Below are 21,436 nucleotides of genomic sequence, written 5' to 3'. Positions count from 1 at the left end.
CATCTCCAATGTGGATTACAGAGACAGGAGGAAAGCTGGAGCTGGCCATATCAGGGTCAGGAGAAGCTAAGCTGGTAACAGCATCAGCTTAGACAGGCCAGCCCATGATACACAGAGGGCAGCAAGTTCAGGGAGAGTAGAGGTAGCTAGCAGTACTATTGATGATACTGCCAGCATTATCAAACTGCCTCATGAGGCATGGGGCTACTTTGGACCTAAGACAGAAGGCTAGAGTTGATGAGATCAAAGCTGGGTAAATGGCAGTGTTCATGTTCCAGATCATTCCAGCCATCTAATGACTGGCCTATGACTGAAGGGTATGGAGAACAGAATCCCTCTTTGCCAAAGAGAACGAAGGAGACCATGATCTTCAACCAAGTGCCGACAGAGTCATTGCACTCTCATCAGGGTCCACATTGTCTGTGTTGTGCATATGGGGACTGTGCACACAAAAGACTGGATGCCAGTTCCATCAGCAAAATACGATGCAAGATGGAGAAACTGAGGACAAAACCCAGCGAGATTGGACCACCTCAGAAGGAGGGAAAGAAGAAAAGAAGAGCTGTACTCCAGAGCTCACAGTAACCCAGCCATTCTGTACCACACATGCTGAATCTGCACCCACTGTGGCCATGCCTGGTCTCCAACAGCAAGGGCTAAGGCGGGCAGAGGTGGACCCCCTTTCACAGTGGGGCAAGCTTCCAGTGGCTAACTGGCTTCAACTCCCTTCCATACCAGTTCAGTCATATGAAACCTCCTTATCGGGCTCTGGCTAGGTGTTTATTGGACCATACAGGGTTTGCTGAGTTTAAGATAAAAGCACTTTCACTTTGATCAAATGAAGGTGATCTAAGAGGCATTACTCCTGACTTCTCAGTGATAACCTTATATGCCCAGAAATGAGACTATTCCGACTTGAATATCTATAGACCTAAATTGGTTTGTTCTAAATTGCTGATCTTTTTACATAGAAATTGTATTATCTATGTTGGTAATTATTGAAATCAATTTTAACAAACTAGCAGACTCTTATCCGGGAGGCAAGTGTGATTGGAGCATTCTGGAACACAGGCTCAGGAATCAGAAAGTCGTGGGACTGAATCTCAGGTATACTACTTACTAGATACCTGACTGTAACTTTCTATTCGTCCCAGCTTTCTCATTTGTTAAATGGGAATAACAGCCATTCCTGTTCAATGAACTGCTGTGGATTCCTGTTCAATGGAATTAAATGAGATCGTGCAGAGGAAGCACTTGGGAAATACTTCAGAAATGTTGGCTGTCACAGTAACTCTTCACTACTGAGCACTTATTACTGAGGCTAGTAATGTAAGTTTCCATGGGAGACAAAAAATGTGTACGAAACTCAGTTTCTCAAACAAATTCCACTTTTGTTTGCAAGAGAATTTTTACATGCAAGAATTACCAGCGAATGATATAAAGTATGCCACCCAAGCACAACATTATAGGAATTAAAAAACAGGACATTTTTTGTTCCAGAAGCTGAATCTTCAAAGATGGCCAGGACTGTTGAAAATGGAGGGACAAGAGAGGACATGAATGTGAATTTGCTGTTGGGGTGGAGAGAGGACAGCATCACAGGAAAAAAGAGAGGCCTGTGCAAGGCCATGAACGCAGGACTGCGTGGGAAGAAGGGGAGCCTGTAGGGGTTCTGAGTGGGGGCATGATGTGACATCATCTTCATCCTGCAGTGTTTCTTTGTCTCTTCACAGTATCATATCATTATATCTCTACCTTTAATAGGGCTCTTTAAAAAAAAAGAAAAAGTTGTGTCTCTTTATATAAATAGGCCAAAATAGCTGGAAACAGGGTTAGCATTCCATAAGCATTTACTGTTTGCCTCAAAACTAGTACATTACATGTCCCTTTCCAGTTTCTTATATCGCATATTTTTACTAATAAAGATTAGCCTTCTTCCCCACTTAGGAGGAGGAAGGCATAGGTCAGTGTGATCCTAGAATTAATGGAAACTGAAGACACCGGAACTAGACAATGAAGTGGGGAGGATGGTGAGGGAAGATGGGGAGAGTGGCCAGTTGTGGGGATCTCCCCCACTTTTGCTTTCCTCCGGGCCAGCATCATTCTGTATAGGGTAGGTTCCAGAGCTATATGTTGGAATTTATCTTATACTAATTACCAAGAACGAGTAGGAACATAAAATGATGCCACAATTATTTCTCCCCTAATGGGAGGAAAACTCCTTACCAAGTCAGGCGATATGGGAACATATTTACTCTGGCTAGACTAAATATGACTACCTGCAGAGAAGATTCTAGTCAGCATTTTCCTGAGAAAAGAAAACAGCCAGTGGCTGACTGACGTCAAGAGGCAGCCCCTTGAAAAGACATCCTGACTCCTATGGTAAGCTGGAGTCCATGGGGCTCTTTTCATATATGTATTTCCCTCATTTCAGAAGGAATCTGATCAACTTGTAGTACACCTCACTACTGACATTTGGACAGTGTTGTTTCTCTGCACAGGACTGTCTCCAGCATGGCAGGATTCTGAGCCACCACCCACTCTACCTCAGGGGCACTTGGACACACTGACTACCAACACCATCTCTGCACATCCCCCAAATCTCCCTGGTGTGCAGCATCCCTCTAGCTGGAGCCGGCCAGTGTGGGGTGCTGACCTCCAGTGAGTCAGTCTCCCAGGACCAGGATCTCCTGATGCTCTAACAGCAGAAAGAGAGTTAGCCTGTCTGTCAGCAGTCGGTTTGTCCATTCACTCCTTCATTACCAGTGTTTCTGTAGAGTTGGGGGCTTCAGGTCCCTCCTTCCTCACCCCCACCTCTCCTCCCTGGCCCCCACCTCGAATCCGTGAGAGGACGGGGGACTCTAGAATGGGAATCAGAGAGTTGAGACTGTAACCCAAAAAGCCTAAGCCCTGATATTCTAAAATAAAAGAGCTTCCCTTTCCAGTAAGAAGTTCTATTCTCATTTTCACTAAGCAGAAAAAGAAGAAAAGAAAGATTAAAAGGAAAGGAAAGGAAAAAAAAATCTCTGAAGACTCAGATTCTGTCAAAGCCATCCTGTCACCATTTCTGCTCCAAATATCCATGTGCAAGTAAATAGATCACATTTTAAAATGAACTTTAACCACAGTGATGTTATTTAAAGATCTTTCAAGATAAGTAGAGCAAAAGCTAGAATGTGGTTTTTCAGGTTAAAATGTTGTTTGCTGTTATAAACAGTGGGAAGTGAAGGTTGTTGCCTGATAGCTCTGTGTTTACAAGGTTTGTGTTTGGAAGCAGAAACGTTTTAAAATATAATTTGAAAAAACTGAGTATTCGGAATGATTTTGCTATGTTTTATTTTTGCTCCTACTGGGAGGTGGCCTGGCTTTGTGGGTGAGAGAGTGGGCCCAAGGGCCACACTGATGGGGTTCACACCAACAAACTGTGTGACCTTGGGCAAGTGACCTCATGGTGCCTTGGTTCCCCCATTGGTAAAATAGGGTTACCATGCCCCCATAGGGCTCGTGCATGGATTAGATGACTTAGTACAAATATGTGCTTAGCTCAGTGCTTGACAGGTAGAAAGCACCTGATAATAAATGTTAAACATTATGATTATTATTACTCTTATTACTTGTACCGATTTGCTGGTGGTTGCAGTGTCCAGAGCTATATGAAATTATATGTGGAGAAATAAATAACCTGGCACTCCTGAATTCAGTGTCTGCTCTTCTAAAAGAAAGAGAAAGTTTTCATTGTGCACTGCCATAATGACAAAGAGTCCAGATTGGTGTCCTAGATATCCCTACGTGGCCACTACCCATGGGGAAAATTCAGATTCAGGTTGTGTGTTGGAATTCACAGCCATTCAGTTAAAGTCATTTATTTAACCTCTATTTTCATAGATCTGATACAAAGAAGTCACTTCAAGTAATGTTCCTAAATTATTAAGGAAATGCTTTGGTTAAATAAATGTGACAAGATCAATGAGGGTACTATAACTGGGTTGTTAGTAAAATCAATTAATTTCCCATGACCAGTATATTTACAAATGTAAGTGAACAAATGATTTTCTATACCAACCTAGTAATGCTGACTAAATGTAAACTATTTTTAGCAAACCTTTAAATCAAGCATATATCCTTGAAATTAAGGTTTCCACTCAATAGGAGATAATAATAAATCTTTTAGTATTAAAATCCAAATACCACAGGACAATTTCTTATAAGCAAATGAGTTGGGACCCAATTAATTACATGAGGACAAAATACAAATTATTAAGGATGAGTTGAAGGATTGTTCATCCCACTGTACCTTCAGGGTATCTGCCTTTAAAATATTCTCCAACCTTCTCCTTTATCTTCATAACAAAATATGATGGCTGCTTTGGTGGTTTGTGTTTTCAAAGCACCCATTTCAAATGTTTCCAGACTCTCATGGCTTTTCTCCATTAACTGCTACTGAAAATTATGGCCTCTGACCTCAATGGCAAACTTACCCAGGGCTGGCTTAAACATCTGGAGCTTATGGTTTTGTCCATGCTGCAGAGTATCAGATGATCCCAGGTCAGCTCACTCCTTCATCCCCAAGAGATCATTCAGTAGTCAGCATTAGTTGTCCTAAGTACACTCACTGTTCAAAGGAGACGTGTTATTAACAACTATGACAGGTAGGACCAGAAAGGTCAATGGTGAGCAGCTGTTCTTTTTGACTTAGTTCATTCAGGTTTGACCTCTGGCTGCAGGAAATCTGTATTTTCAAAGAACAAGGTCTCACAAGAAAATGATTCACTATGATTCCTGGTAGTGACTGATAATAAGCAGCATGTGTCACTCGGCAGGGATCAGCTCAGATAGTGAACTAACTTATGTCTTCTTGTGCAAAATGACCTCAGTCAGATTGAAACCTTTGGAACTCAGCTCTGAAGAAAAGAAACTTATGGGGCACCTGGATAGCAAAGGGAGTTAAAGCCTCTGCCTTCAGCTCAGGTCATGATCCCAGGGTCCTGGGATCGAGCCCCACATCGGGCTCTCTGCTGGGCAGGGAGCCTGCTTCCCCCTCTCTCTCTGCCTGCCTCTCTGCCTACTTGTGATCTCTGTCAAATAAATAAATAAAATCTTTTAAAAAAAAAGAAAAGAAACTTACATTATTAAAACATTTCCCTAAATTTTGGGGGGGGAGAAATTGCATATATATAATTCTACATTTTCCATGTGTGTTTGTACCCCTTCTACAATTTGCTGATGTTTTAAATTTATGTTTTCAGTGTCTGTGATGTAAAATGTAAGATGCTGATATTTTAAATGGATGAAAAACAGATCTTCTATTCCTAATATTTTTTTTAAAAAATGGAGAAATGAGACAATCTCCCCTCCAAATAATCTGCTGGTCTAAAATTCTACAAATCTGTAGACATGACTGATTTGGCATTAGAATTTTTCTTTAATACAATATGAATACAGTTCCTTCATTAATTGGGAAGTAACACTTTGGCTTGTTCATTATGTGCCAAACTCTGTGTAACTGCTTCTTACAACTGTTATTTAATTTAATAAGACAATTCTATTTATTATTAGATTAGAAAACAGAGGCTCCAAGGTCTTTGATATCTTTCCAAAGGTATAGCCAGTAAGTTGCTGGGTGACATTTAAACTAAATAGGGCACCATTTTCTTAAAGAAAAAAAAAAATAAAAAATAAAAAAAAAAAAAAGAAAGAAAAAAAAAATAAAAACAATTTACTGTTTCATCACTCCCATATATTAGGTGATAATTAATCCTAAATCACTTATTAACATTTGTTACTTCTCTTTGTTTCTCTTCCCTTAGGATATTAAAACAATTCTTCAAAGGAGTGAGCATGTACAAGGAAGTGATGGAGAGAGATCTCCTTCGAGACTTACAGAGGAAAAGAAATGAAGACAAGAGTGTGATTTTTATAATTTGACAATGAATCATCCAAACATCAATGTAAACAAGGTGTTGGTTATATATGTTGTCATTGTAAGTATAGAAATGACCCCTACCAGATTATAAGCAGCAATGGAAAGGGGGCCTTCTTTAACTCAGAGAATATTCTATAATAAACCTGAATTACAGAGCAAAAACCCAAAGTAAGAAGGAATGCATTTTGAAGTGATTCTGAAAATAGGCAGCATTGGACGATATGTTCAAAAATAAACAGACACATAAGTCATGAAAATTCCCTATGAGAAGTGGAGAAACAATAGGCAAATATAGTGAAATTCCCCCCAAGCTCCACGTCAGGGAACTACTGATAAGTACATTTTGTCGTTCTTGCTCCATGTGCAGTAGAATGTCAAGGTCCATCACACCAGCCAAATGAAGAGAAGGCTGCATCATCACCTGCTGGTACAGCCACTTCCTATCATCTATTTCTAATTCTTTCCTAATAGAATACAATGTTTCCATATAGATGGATATATTTGCACAATTATATCTTTTTATATGTATAGATTAGTGACTCAAATTCAGGGATACTTATTTCAAGAGAATGTTTTCTTTTTTTTTTAACTTTTTTTTTAATTTTTATTTTCAGCATAACAGTATTCATTGTTTTTTCACCACACCCAGTGCTCCATGCAATCTGTGCCCTCCCTAATACCCACTACCTGGTTCCCCCAACCTCCCACCCCCCACCCCTTCAAAACCCTCAGATTGTTTTTCAGAGTCCATAGTCTCTCATGGATCACCTCCCCTTCCAATTTCCCTCAACTCCCTTCTCCTCTCCATCTACCCTTGTCCTCTATATTATTTGTTATGCTCCACAAATAAGTGAAACCATATGATACTTGACTCTCTCTGCTTGACTTATTTCACTCAGCATAATCTCTTCCAGTCCTGTCCATGTTGCTACAAAAGTTGGGTATTCGTCCTTTCTGATGGAGGCATAATACTCCATAGTGTATATGGGCCACATCTTCCTTATCCATTCATCTGTTGAAGGGCATCTTGGTTCTTTCCACAGTTTGGCGACCGTGGCCATTGCTGCTATGAACATTGGGGTACAGATGGCCCTTCTTTTCACTACATCTGTATCTTTGGGGTAAATACCCAGTAGTGCAATTGCAGGGTCATAGGGAAGCTCTATTTTTAACTTCTTGAGGAATCTCCACACTGTTCTCCAAAGTGGCCGCACCAGCTTGCATTCCCACCAATAGTGTAAGAGGGTTCCCCTTTCTCCACATCTTCTCCAACACACGTTGTTTCCTGTCTTGCTAATTTTGGCCATTCTAACTGGTGTAAGGTGGTATCTCAATGTGGTTTTGATTTGAATCTCCCTGATGGCTAGTGATGATGGACATTTTTTCATGTGTCTGATAGCCATTTTTACAAATGGCTATCAGAGAATGTTTTCTTTTTAAGTGAGTGATAATGCATTCTCAGTGGTAGGTCTTCTGTGAAACTCCTGCTTGGTCTCCATCCTCTCCCTGGCTGCTCTTTCTGAGGTTCTCTGGTGGCTGGATTCTCCTCTCTTTTACTCAACCTCCAAATGTTGGAGGGCTTCAGAACTCAACCTCCTTCTGCATGTATAGTCAGTCCCTGGATGACTCATCCATTTCCATTACTTTGTGGGTATTAATAGAGGCCAACACTGAAATTTCTATTCCCATATCCCCTGGAATCCAAACTTCACTCACACTATCCATTTGATTATCATACTGATGGCTTATAGTCATCACAAACTCAACCTGTCCAAGTCAAGAGGGGGAACCTTTTATGATACAAGTGAGGTCATGTCACCCCTCTGCTCCAACCCTCTATTAGCATCCCACCTCATGGAGCATCCAACCCAAGTTCTCACCTTGAGCTTACCCCTTGCTACCTCTCCAATCTCATCTCCTGCTGTTTTCCCCCTTGCCCACCCTACTTATGACAAATCCACCTTGTTGAAGCTAGAACATACCTGTACATTTCTGTCTCAGGTCCTTCGCAGGTACTTTTTTCTCTGCCTGGAATGATTTTCCCCCAAATACCTGCATGACTTGTCCCCTCACATAAAAAAATAGAAATAACACATTAAAAAAATAGAAATAACCCACAGCCCAACAGAACACAATTTTTTTCCCATTGTACTTATCAACATCTGAAAAACTACATGTTTACTCTTTTGTTTGCCTGTTGTTCCAATAGGTTGTAAGATCCATGTAGCCAGAGATTCTCTTGTATTTTCTATATTACTCTGCTCCAGAACCTAAGACTAAAATCATAGCCAGCTTTAGGTTCTATTGATACTTTTGTGCAAAATGTGTGGAAATATCTCTTTAGATTGATCACTAAAACAACAAGCAATCCAAAGATAATTTCTATCGTTAGTAACAATTATTTTTTCTTTCTGAGGAGTGACACATTTCCTTAATTTGCCTCTTGTGGGCTCCATTGCCAGAACCCTTGTCTTCAAAATGATGGAGGATGGTGACCTAGAGGCATAGAGATGGAGAAGAAATTTTGCCAGAGATTTCAAAATCCAACTTAGCTGATTTGCATGCAATTCTAGTTATTACAAGATAATTCTAGTTATTCTAGAGAAGGGAGGAAGGGAATATCTGAAAATTGAGTTCAAATAATTAAAATATCATGATGAGGACACAGGCAATAAACCAATCCACATTTCGTCAAGGACTGAACAAGACAAGGCAACATTACTTTGCAATAGAAAAAAAATTAAAAGCAGAGCTAACAGTATCCCTTGCTCTCATAATATTCTTGCACAACATTGTTAAATAAGGACATTGCAGAATCTCTCTCATTTGACTCATTTAAGTAGTAGGAAAGCAACCCCACATGAAAGGTCTTGCTGGTGGGTATTTGCTACCATGTCACAATTTCTTAATCATCATCAGGGCTAAGCAGATCTTGTGACTGGGCATTACCCAGAACTGTAGAAGGAGCTCTCCCACACAGGTCCTGGGGCAGGCAAAGTGTGGAACTTCACACTGGAACTAGAGGCTCATGGGATTCTCTCAGACAAAGGAATAATATGCTAGAACTCATATACTTGAGGGCCTTTCAAGTCTTATAATTGTAGGAAATGCCTAACCATCTTCAAATCATTCTGATGCTGCTTTTGCACTAAATATTGCTATGTCCTCCAGCTATTGTCTTTGTGAGATGGAATTCTCTTATCTTGATGGCTTTCTTCTGGATATCACTGTGGTCTTTACAGGATTGTTCATAATATTGTTGGGGGAAAAGTCAACAAATATGGACTACGTGCAAGGACAAGTGAGTCCAGACCCAATAGAGGGACACAAAAGATTCGTCACACGAATTATTTATTATCTCCCTTCCTCAATGGACTGTTAGGTACAAGAACTACTACCCCTATTTATCTTACTGATCTCTGTGATACAAAACATCCACAAAGACATTCAAAAAGGGATAAAAGATCCAGGCCAACTATAGTTATGGTTGACACAGTATTGGAAGAGAATTGAATTAAATTCTGTTCAATAAGAGAAAGAAGACCCAATAATAAGGTTAAGGGACTAATAAGAGCTGCTAGTTTTGAAGGTTTATAATGAGGCAGACACTCCACAGAGAGCTTTATAAGCATCATCTCTGTTAGTGCTCACAACACTGTGAGGTAGGTACCCTTAGGATTGCCATTTACATAGAATGAAAATGACATTCAGAGAGGTGATTAACTTGCCCCAAGTCACACAGCTGGTAAATAATAGACTAGGCACTCGATATTAACACCAAAAGCCACCCTCTTACGTGGTTTGCTCAACTTATATACAAATAACCAATCGCACAAGCACAGGATGGAGGAAGTATGGCTTAGCTGTGTTTAAAAATAAAAGCAAAAGGTTTTGTTCAAAGCAATTTGACTAATTAGTTGTGTGATGTGGCCCCTAAGGAATCGAATGTCCTCAAAGCATTAGTGGTTGTAAGGGAGATGCTGATTTTCCTCTGATCTGCCGTGGTCAGGCCTCAGTTGCAATTCTGTGTGCCATTCATGGTCACACATTTTAATATATACAGAGCCTGTATATGCAGAGGAAATGATTTTTTTAATTCAGAAGTGAGGAAATTCAAACACCTTAGCCTTAGGCTTGAGTAGAGAAGCTTCCAACTTAAGAACAGAGGAGTACTCTCTGCGGTCCCCAGGGATAAGGCAACACTAGTGAATGTTGCAACATGACAGATGGCAGCGGCTGCTAGCTCCTGTTGCTAGAAGAATTCTGACAGAGGCAGAGTACCAGGTGGCAGAAGAGTTGGTTGCCATGACAGGAGTACAGAACATTTCCCTTGTCCTGCTCCTACTGCAATTCTCTCTCTATCGAATCATCCTCTCGGCTCTGTGACCTCAACTCCTCAAAGGGCCTTTTCAGCTTGGTCTTCACTATGTATGGATCACGCCTTTCTTTAGAGCACTTTGACTATGTTAATCCCACTGTTTGAGCACCACCTCGTTCCTTGCACTGGAAGCCCTATCCATAGAGTCCAATGCTATACTGGAGTCACTAAGCTGTTATCCTCCCCCAGCTGGCTGAAGGCTCCTTAAGGGAGGATAACAATGGGAATAGATGGGCTATGGACATTGAATGTGGCATATGGCAGGATGCCCCACGCATCTCTGAGGTTCTTTGAGAAAAGCTCCATCTTCTTACTTCTGATTCTCCACTCAGCCCCCAGCCCTCCTCCCCTCTAAATGTCAGCACCTGCTGTTCTCCTGGTCTTTGACACTCAGAAGTTGGGCTGAGTCCTTGCCTCCCAGTTGTCTCTCCCCCTTCACACTGGAGTCTTATTGCTCCATATAAAAACCTCTCACACCTGTCCTCCCCTTTCAGTTCCCACAGTCCCCAGCCTTTTTCAAGAGCCCTCAAAATCTTTCTTCTAGGCTCTTGAATAGCTGACCCCCTACTTTCTTTATCTTCTTCATCTTCCCTTTTCTACCCCAATACAGACTTTGCACTATTCCCAAAATTATCTTCCTGAAACTCTGCTTAAGCATGTCACACTTTTGCTTTAAAATGTTCCCTCTGACCCCTTGCTGTCAAAGAAATTCCACATCTCTTAGAATATTATTTATAATCTCACTTTTTCTATACTCATCATCTTTTTCTCACACTCACCCTCATACAGCTTCACTCAACATAACCTCTAATTACTAGATAATAAATACAGAATGAGGTAATGAATGAAGAGGGATGTCTCCTTTTACCAGAAATTCTAAAAGGTTAGAACATCTTTTAGAGTAAAAAATCTTCCTGTAAACTTTTTCATCCCTTACATTAGATCTGTTGAGAGAACTGATTTCATCTTTTAGGATTATTTGTTTGTGAGAGAGAGAATGTGTATGGAGGTGGTAAGAGGGCCCTTTCCTCCTCCCTAGATAGTTCCCTGTAGCTCTGGAAAAGACAGACTGAGAGACATCAGGGTACATACATCTCCTGGAGGCTGACTCATGGAAGCTAAGGAGAAGCAAGAATTTTATTGTAATCAGCTTCTTTGAGGATCTGGAACCTAGTCTAACCCTGAGCAGGTTGGCCCAACAGATCCCATTGTCTGGGTTCCATCTAAGCCCCTCCCCCACACCTTACCCATCTTATCTAAACAAAGGGCCCTAACTGCGCCCTGACACCCTTTGCAACTTAGTCTGTCTCCTCTCTTATTTTACTCGCATATTTGACTTAATAATGAACTTATGTTGCCTGTTGGAGTAGCTCCTTCAGGCTCCAATGGTTCTCATGTTCTCTGACACAGACTTAGGAGGGCATCCTCTGATACTAGAGGCGTCACCAAAGATTCTGTTGATCTAGGGATAAACAAATCAATGAGCACATCCACTCTCAGATTCTTAGCATAAGAACAGAGTGAAATTTTGTTTTTAAGCCTATGTCAAAACAAATCTGGAAAGAGATGCCACTAAAGTCTCGTGGCTGCAGTTTAAAGCCCCAAAAGGGCCACCCTGGCCTCAAAGCAGCACCTTGAGCGCTTGAGCTCTAAGCAAATGCTGTTGTGTCTTTGCTCACTTCATGCTAACCACAAGGAGACAGCGACACTGAGCACTGTCTGAAACAACCTCACCTTGCTGTGCCCCCACAAACCAGGCTGAAACCACAACATCCTTCTTGCACGCGGCAGACCTCACTAAGCGCTCGAAAGCTGAGGGCTTACTCCTCTCCCAGTAGTTTCACTGTTTGAGCCCATCTCAGGGTGTAGTCCCTGTAAATCAGGGAGAGCCTTTGCCACCAGGCTCCTTGCAAGGGTGTCTACAGGAAGAGTGCATTGGAAGTCATCACTTAGCTTTCTCGTGCAACAGGAGATGGTAAACCATTATAATTTTTTACTGAATTTAGTTGCCCTTCTCAAAGTTTACCCCTCCTGTCAGTGGGATTGTTTGGAAAGTTCTTGTATAACATTAAGGTGCCACTTGAAATACTAGGCTGCTGTTATTTCTTGCAGAGAGCAATTTCCTCCATGCTGATAACCCTGTTTCTAAACACTGTATTTTCCTGAGGTAGCAAGCGGGTAGTAATAAATACTTCTTGGGTACTTGACATATGCCAGCCACTATTCTAAGCACTTTCTAAGAATTAACTCATTTAATTCTCATCTAGAGACAGCTCATAAGGTATGTATATTGCTATTCTCATTACTGCAGTGTGAAAGGTTAAGGAGCTCACCTAACCAGCATGGCTGCTAAGGGGCCAGGATTCCTACCAGGGATGGAAGGGATCTGCCTCCAGATTCTTTACCCTTAATCCTCCATGGTGGGTCCAGTGGAGCCATCATAAAGTAGAACCATGTGTTTAAGTCCCCCAGAGCTCCCCTCAGGTAAGGATTGGTGCCTTGAACCCTCTGCCCCTTGAGCGTTGCCTCCCTACTGACAATTTTTCCATCAGGGGTCTTGGTTGATGGAAGATGACTCCATTGACCTATATACCTGACTTTTTGTGGCCTCCTGGCTTGCCTTGCCTGTGTTGCTAATTTCACAGTTCTTCCTCCCCCATATTCAAATCTTCACAAGTCTGATCACAATGTCTCTCTATCTGACCCTTGACCTAACGCATGTGGTCTACTCATTCTCTAGCCCCCTTGCTCGCTGGTAAGGGTCTAAACCCTTTCTCTTGACAAATACTTTAGACAGAGGAACAGTGAGACAGATGAGCCTCCAAAATACTCTTCCCCTGCTAAGCCCTCTCCTACAGAGGCATCATGATAAATCAAGGTTCTTCCGTCAGTCATAGCTTAATTTAATGGACAAATGAAGGAGCATGTGCTCTAACTGAACTTCTACAGTTTCCTTGACTACATGATGCTGAGACAGTTTGACCTAAGAACACAGGCTGTAAACACAACGCTAGATAGATGGACTTGACAGACATTTGAAAAATGTGGTAGCAGGTCAGATTTCTTAAAAACTTGGCTTCTCAGTCTGTCTTTAATTTTCACACTTTTAAAAGGGAATAGGGTAGATTTCACTTCTAACTCTGCTAGAAGAGAACAGAGCACAAGTACTACAACAAACACAATTAACCATCATCAGTGGCAGAGAGCCCACAGGGCATGCATGGTGAGGACGGACGGTCACACACTAACTGGTTGCTACCAGTTGTTACCCCTCAGTACTGTGGAAAGCCTGAAATTCTGATCCGTATGCAAAGTCTCTTCAGTTGGAAATATTGACAACTCTTTCAGGTATTTTTTTAAAGAGTTTATTTATTTGACAGACAGAGATCACAAGTAGGTAGAGAGGCAGGCAGAGAGAGAGAGGAGGAAGCAGGGTCCCTGCTGAGCAGAGAGCCTGATGCGGGGCTCGATTCCAGGACCTTGGGATCACGACCTGAGCCGAAGGCAGAGGCTTTAACCCACTGACCAACCCAGGCACTCCTCTTTCAGGTATTTTAAAACATTTTGTGAGCCAGCTCTGTGTAAACCAAATGATTATATTTGTGGGCCTTTTATGTGGCCCATTGCCTATCCACTTTCCTTTGTCAGGTTTCCCAAAGTGGGCCATTCCAAGCAAGTCAGAGAGTGGTTGTGGCAGCAAGAGTAGAGACCACCAAACCCAACACTTCACAGTTTAAACCATGTGTACAGAGCCATAACTAGCTCATAGAGTGCCCTTGTGTAACTCTCCATGAGGCACCTTCTGGGAGACATCCCTTCCTCCAGACTCAAACAGCACATGGCAGGACACAGCAGATCAGGGAATAGAATTCAGTCCCTATTCTTCTCTCAACTGATTGCATTTTTGCAGTGCACAAACTGTCCAGTCATCTACAGGAATTTGGTGTGGCTTCATTCAGCATATCTGGAGAGTCAAACCATGTGAATGAAAAAAAAAAAAATGAAGAAGGAAGACTGTGAGTGAGGTTCTCCCACTGTCATGCAATTCCTGGGATTCCAAGCATTTGAGCCACCAACCAGGAGACCAGGGGTGCACAGCTCAACCAAGACCAGGGTACAACTCCCTCTACAACCTGTTGTCATATTGCCTGCATCTCCCACCCATGCTAGACATGGATGAGTAGAAAAGAGATAGTCCACACATGCATAGGATGAGGCTAATCCTTGAAGAAACCTGGAAGTGGTAGCCTAGAACAGGTCTAAGAATAAGCACACAAACACATCGCACAACCTGCTAATGAATTTGCCCACACTTCTCTTGCATTAGGTGGTTGTCTAGCAATGCAAATTCAACCCAACTCTCAATTTTACCTGCAAGGCTAAGTTGAAATGGAAAAGTCAGCACAACTTCCTGTAGTCATCCCATCCCCTATGACTAAGAACAAGGCAAGGCCACTGAAGTGGTGATGACTAGCAGCACACGTATCAGTTGTGATCAAACTATTGTTCTGGAAACCACAGCTGGTGGATCTATTTCCAAACTGGCCGTGGACTCACTTTATAAGGTTCTCCCTTCTCACAGAAATTCCCAGATACAGAAGAACATGGTAAGAAGATGCATTCCCTATGTCTACCCTGTCCCCTTTATTGTTAGCATCACATCCCCCTTACTCTTTGGGGAAATAATAATTATGAAAATAAATATATCTTTGCAAAACCTTGTTTCTGATTCTAAAGGGGCTCTGGGTGAAGCCATCTCTCTTGTTCTCCTCCCATCCTCTGGTTCCCATCTCTCTCTCCACACCCACCCACCAGCACTGAACAACCTCACAGCTGAGGTGCATATGGGCAGCAATTCTGAGCATCATGGGACCTGTGAATAGAGAACAAACTCCTCTACTTCAACTTTCCTGTGAGGCAATGTGTGCTGCTCTTTCCTGCACAGAATACAACTTCCCGCACTAGAGGCAGCAAATGCTAAAAGAGCCGTTTCACTAAAACCCTGGGACACAGAGCTTCTTAAAGAGAATGACACTAAAAGAAGAAGTTCTTTCCTCTCGCCTAGAATGCTATGTGGCATCAGTTCCCTCCTCAATCTCCACACACACCCTAGGACTCCAGTGTCCCAGATGCAGCTGGAGACAGATGCCTCTTAGAAGAAAGATACTCTGCAGAGGAAAAAAGTTCCTGGCAGAAGTGGTGATGGCCAGAGGAAAGAGACAAAGCTGGTGAAAAGTTAGAAATGGCAGATTTTTTGCTGGGAAGCCTCATTTGTTTGTGGGCACATATAAGAACCATCTCAGTCTTCCTAAAGATTCTTCCAAATACTTGAGCAATATTTTTCAGGAGGCTTGTCCTGAGAGAGTGGGTAGGTTCAGGGGCCAGAGAAGTTTAAATTATTGTTCTTAATGTAAAGTCATTTTGACCCACAAGGTAGTGACACCTAGAGAAAACAGTTTAAAAGATTTGTGTATTCTAACCTTCAGAGCCTGTGTAGAATTTCCATACATTTTAAATCTTGCCTGTGTGAAATGTTTCCTAAGAGTCAGTTGTATATACAAGATTTCCAGGAATCATCAGGGTGGTGGGGATGTTCCATGTTCAACCTTAGGAAGTAGAGTTGCCTACCATTCTTCAACCTCTGCCCTCTTGGTGTCAGCAGATCCAGTGTAGACCCTGAAACCTTGATTTCCATACCTCCTTGTCAACTCTCTGATTTGCAAGATACCTGAGAACTCTAGTATCTCAAGAAGTTGAATCAGTTGTAGCATTTATAACGCAGTGTTCTGGTATTGGGGAATCAGATATTATTGCAAGCTTAACCCTAGGATGAGGATCACAGTTCAAACTAGGGGGATTTACAGGAAAAGTATGAAGGTCCCTTATGTCAATGACTCATTCTGCCTGCTCTGTCAAATTCTCTCTTGGCAGATAAACGCTCAGTGACATAATTACATTCTCATATCCTTAAAAAGCAAGCCATGTGGCTTGGAGAATTTTCCTTTCTCACCACACTTCTTAAACTGGAATACACTAGCATGACAAAAGCAGCAGTAGTGTGTGCGGAGCTGCCATCTCCCTAGAGATGTGAGGTGCAAAGTAATTGCTGTATTTGCAAGAAGTTGCTCTTCAAATTTGTCCAAATAGATAATACAGGCACATAGAGAAGTTCAAAGGTTACACAAATAATATATGGCGAAAAGTAAGTTTCCATCCAGTCTGGTCTGCTAGTCCCACAGGGCTACACCCAAGAGTTAACTACCATTATTAATTTCTTAATTATCCTTCCAGAGGAGATATTTGTAAATACACCCCTTCTTAATTATCCTTCCAGAGGAGATATTTGTAATATACCCCCTTCCAATTTAACACAAGTTGCAAATGATTTGAAACTGTGATTTTCAGATGGTAAAGTATATATGACTCATCTGGGGACATTATTTAGATGAGAATTCTGATTCAACAAATCTTGACTAGGACTAAGATGCTGCATTTCTAACAAACTCCCAGGTGATGATGCCAAAGCTGCTGGTCCATCATTGGTCACACACTAAATAGCAAGTATTTAGAACCTTGTATTTACTCTAATACGAACTAATGAGGTAAAAATGTGAATTAAAACATACCTTTTTTGGAAAACAATCTTACAACACTTACTAAAATTAAAAATATTTGAAGTCTCCAACCCAGCAACCATATTCTAGCCCAGAGGAAAACATTATCATTTTATATATATATATATTATGTATATATTATATATATATAAAAAATATGTGTGATATTATATATATATATGTGTGTGTGTGTGTGTGTGTATATATATATAATATTCATTGCCGTGGAAATACCCAGGGGAAAAACCCATTTATAGGGAATGATTGAGTTAACTGTGATATATCCATATAACAAAACATTGTGCAGTCATCTAAAAAAAAAAAAAAAAGACAGAGAGAAAGACTTCTGAAGGTAACTAGTTGATTTAAAGAAATTTTCATAAGGTATTGTAAACCCAGATTCAGTGAAGTATGTATTAAATGATCCTCCTATTCTTGCCAAATAAAAGACAAAAACTAAAGGCCTATGTATGTGTTTGCTTATACATGTATGTAATATATGTGTTTATATAATGTATTTACATATGTGTGGTCTGTGTATATACATTATGTTATATATGCTTCTATGATCAGATAAAAAGATAAGATACACACTAAGTTATCAACCTGGATTTAGGGGGAAGGAGGTAATTGTGGGTGAAAGGGATAAATGAAAAAGAAAATGAGAGGAAAATTATATTAAAATAACATGTATAAATTATCATGTATGGACCTATGTATGGCATTGAGAACAAACTATATGTACATCTGAAAATAAAATGTGAGACTTCAGTGTTCTCAGAACATTGTTCCCCTCTCTAAACTTTCTTAAAAAGACTTTAGTATGCTAATTTTGGCCATTCTAACTGGTGTAAGGTGGTATCTCAATGTGGTTTTGATTTGAATCTCCCTGATGGCTAGTGATGATGAACATTTTTTCATGTGTCTGGTAGCCATTTGTATGTCTTCATTGGAGAAGTGTCTGTTCATATCTTCTGCCCATTTTTTAATATGATTGTCTGTTTTGTGTGTGTTGAGTTTGAGGAGTTCTTTATAGATCCTGGATATCAACCTTTTATCTGTACTGTCATTTGCAAATATCTTCTCCCATTCCGTGGGTTGCCTCTTTGTTTTGATGACTGTTTCTTTTGCTGTGCAGAAGCTTTTTATCTTGATGAAGTCCCAGAAGTTCATCTTTGCCTTTGTTTCCTTCGCCTTTGGAGACATATCTTGAAAGAAGTTGCTGTGGCTGATATCAAAGAGGTTACTCCCTATGTTCTCCTCGAGGATTCTGATGGATTCCTGTCTCACGTTGAGGTCTTTTATCCATTTCGAGTTTATCTTTGTGTACGGTGTAAGAGAATGGTCAAGTTTCATTCTTCTACATATAGCTGTCCAGTTTTCCCAGCACCATTTATTGAAGAGACTGTCTTTTTTCCACTGGATATTTTTTCCTGTTTTGTCAAAGATTATTTGACCATAGAGTTGAGGGTCCATATCTGGGCTCTCTACTCTGTTCCACTGGTCCATGTGTCTGTTTTTATGCCAGTACCATGCTGTCTTGGTGATCACAGCTTTGTAGTAAAGCTTGAAAGTGTGTTGGAGAGGATGTGGAGAAAGGGGAACCCTCTTACACTGTTGGTGGGAATGCAAACTGGTGCAGCCACTTTGGAGAACAGTGTGGAGATTCCTCAGGAAATTAAAAATAGATCTTCCCTATGACCCTGCAATTGCACTGCTGGGTATTTACCCCAAAGATACAGATGTAGTGAAAAGAAGGGCCATCTGTACCCCAATGTTTATAGCAGCAATGGCCACAGTCGCCAAACTGTGGAAAGAACCAAGATGCCCTTCAACGGATGAATGGATAAGGAAGATGTGGTCCATATACACTATGGAGTATTATGCCTCCATCAGAAAGGACGAATACCCAACTTTTGTAGCAACATGGACAGGACTGGAAGAGATTATGCTGAGTGAAATAAGTCAAACAGAGAAAGTCAAGTATCATATGGTTTCACTTATTGGTGGAGCATAACAAATAATATAGAGGACAAGGGTAGATGGAGAGGAGAAGGGAGTTGAGGGAAATTGGAAGGGGAGGAGATCCATGAGAGACTATGGACTCTGAAAAACAACCTGAGGGTTTTGAAGGGGCGGGATGGGAGGGTGGGGGAACCAGGTGGTGGGTATTAGGGAGGGCACAGATTGCATGGAGCACTGGGTGTGGTGAAAAAACAATGAATACTGTTATGCTGAAAATAAATAAAAAATTGGAAAAAAAAAAAAAGACTTTAGTATGAATATTTGAAAGTCTTCACTTAGCTCTTTGGTGCCCATATGGTACCTTCTCATTTGGTTGCTTTCAGCAGAAAAACAGAAAAAAAAAAAAATGACAGTGAAGATTGATGTATCAATAATGGCCAGGGAAGGCGTAATTTGGGATTCCCAAAATCAATTGCCCATAAGGATAGCCACCATAACTGTGATTAAATCTCCTTGAGGTCTTCATTGAGAGTTATCACCAATTTCTTTTTTTTTTTAAGACTTTATTTATTTATTTGACAGAGAGAGAGATCAAGTAGGCAGAGAGGCAGGCAGAGAGAGAGGGGGAAGCAGGCTCCCCGCTGAGCAGAGAGCCCGATGCGGGGCCTGATCCCAGGGCCCTGGGATCACGACCTGAGCTGAAGGCAGAGGCTCAATCCACTGAGCCACCTAGGTGCCCCACCAATTTCTTTTCACATAGCTCAGAAACTGACACCTATTTTTAAGAGCATTCTCTTCAAAGCTTGTTTTCCCCCAAAGAAATAAACACCAAATTAGCAGTATCTAGCCCACATCATGGTGCAGAATGTGGGGCAGATTACCAAAGCATGTGAGACACACGTAATTTAAAGGGTTTTTTTATCCACAGAGTAAAGAAACATTATTTTTTCCTCCCCGCTGCTTACCCACATCTGAGCATAATCAGACAGACACCTAAAATACATGTATGGCAAATCAGCTAAAAAAATATGGCCATACTTGCATTTTGTTTTGAAGATTTTCAGATAATATCTGAAAGATTGTTTTGAAGCCACAGTTCTAGTATTATGGTCCAGGGCAATGCTTTAACCATATCAGAAGTAGATCAGAAAAAAAAAAAAAAAAGAAGTAGATCAGAACATAGGTTTTTAACTCTTTGAAAATACAGAACGGATTTTAATTTCACTTCAGTGGCAAAGCTATTAGACCTACAGATATGTAATCTAATATGTTCAGTTTCTATCACCCAAAATGTTTATTTTTATGGTAAGTTGAAATGTACTGAGACATCTAGTCATACAGACTTCATAAATATCTGCTATCTACTTCCTTCCTTTATAAGAAGTTTCCTTCCTAAAGGAAAGTTCTAGCCATGGAATGGACAAAGACAATCTTACTTGTATCATCTTTCTTCTTCACCTATATTCACTTTTTTAGAATAGTGTTGACAGTTAACATGCTGTTTACTTATGGTTTGTTAAGATGAGTATGCAAAAGTTTTATTCTAAGGGCTTCAGATGCCAACCAGGTATAAACATTTAGCCTTCCTTGGTGAATAACTCTGTGTCTCTATCACCTCCATCTGTGGGAATGAAATGCCATCCACCCAGTAGACAAGGAGTCCCCAAGACCGTATGAATAAAATGGTGGAGTCCATCACCAAAGCAATTAGGAGAACCAGAGCCTTTGGTCCTCTATAATTTCCCATTCCAGCCAAATACTGAACTGTCACTGGGGAATAAGTGTCCAGGCCCCCCTCCCTGACAAGGCATTAACTTCTATGGGTTAAGAAGACACCATGGACAGTCCCACTTGGTCTCCTCCCCCACACCTTAAGAATATGGAATTCAATTGGAAATTCAGGGCTCTATATTTGTTATTGGTTCCTGGAAATGTAGCCAACCAGTACTGCAGAAGTATACAGAGTGACCCATGGATTGGGAGGGATACCCTCTGGTGAGACATAAGACTTGGCACACAAGACATTTAGGGTTAAGATGGTGGAGGATTAGGGTGACCATAAAGATTGCCTCCTCCCTTGAACACAGTTAGATAAACATCAAATCATTCTGAACACCCAAGAAATCCATCATTAAGTTTTATAGAACAAAGCTGCATGTCTACGAACAGGGGGGAAAAAATTACCTGTAGAAGGTAGAAACTGTGAAGAGTTGATTTTTGGGAGATAGGAGTCATGGGTGTTGCAGAGGAGAGGGATCCCTGATCACAGAGAGAGTAGGGAGAGAGAATGAGAGAAAGAAAGAATGGGGTGGGGGGAGTGAAAACACGTACAGGTGACTGCACAAGAAAACTGTTTCCCAAAACCATTGGCTGGGGAAAAAAGAGAGGGTTTCAATACCACCACGTTTTTGTAAATAGCAGAGCACAGAGTCTGAAGTTTCAGAGGTCAGTGCCATAGCCAGAGTTGTGTCTGGGGAACCTTAATGGGGAAGCAGTGTGGAGCCTCAGGAGCAGGCAACACAATCTAAGGATCTTCTGGGTTGGTCAGGGAGAAGT

At 41.1% G+C, this 21,436-nt stretch overlaps 1 protein-coding gene across 1 annotated transcript in view; it reads left to right on the top strand.

Annotated features, from left to right (window-relative positions):
• The window catches only part of SPEF2 (sperm flagellar 2), a gene marked incomplete at both ends in the record, with an annotated part of 174,432 nt that extends 168,535 nt beyond the window's left edge, over positions 1 to 5,897 (top strand). The window contains one exon of the mRNA XM_080803297.1: positions 5,808 to 5,897. Coding sequence (XP_080659423.1) covers positions 5,808 to 5,897 — 90 coding nt within the window. The remainder of the gene's footprint in view (positions 1 to 5,807) is intronic.
• Between the last annotated feature and the right edge of the window lie 15,539 nt (positions 5,898 to 21,436).

Source organism: Martes martes, assembly GCF_963455335.1.
Source record: "Martes martes genome assembly, chromosome: 5".
NCBI lineage: Eukaryota > Metazoa > Chordata > Mammalia > Carnivora > Mustelidae > Martes > Martes martes.
The sequence above is the reverse complement of the archived record's forward strand: the minus strand, read 5'-3'. Positions and strand labels throughout refer to the sequence as shown.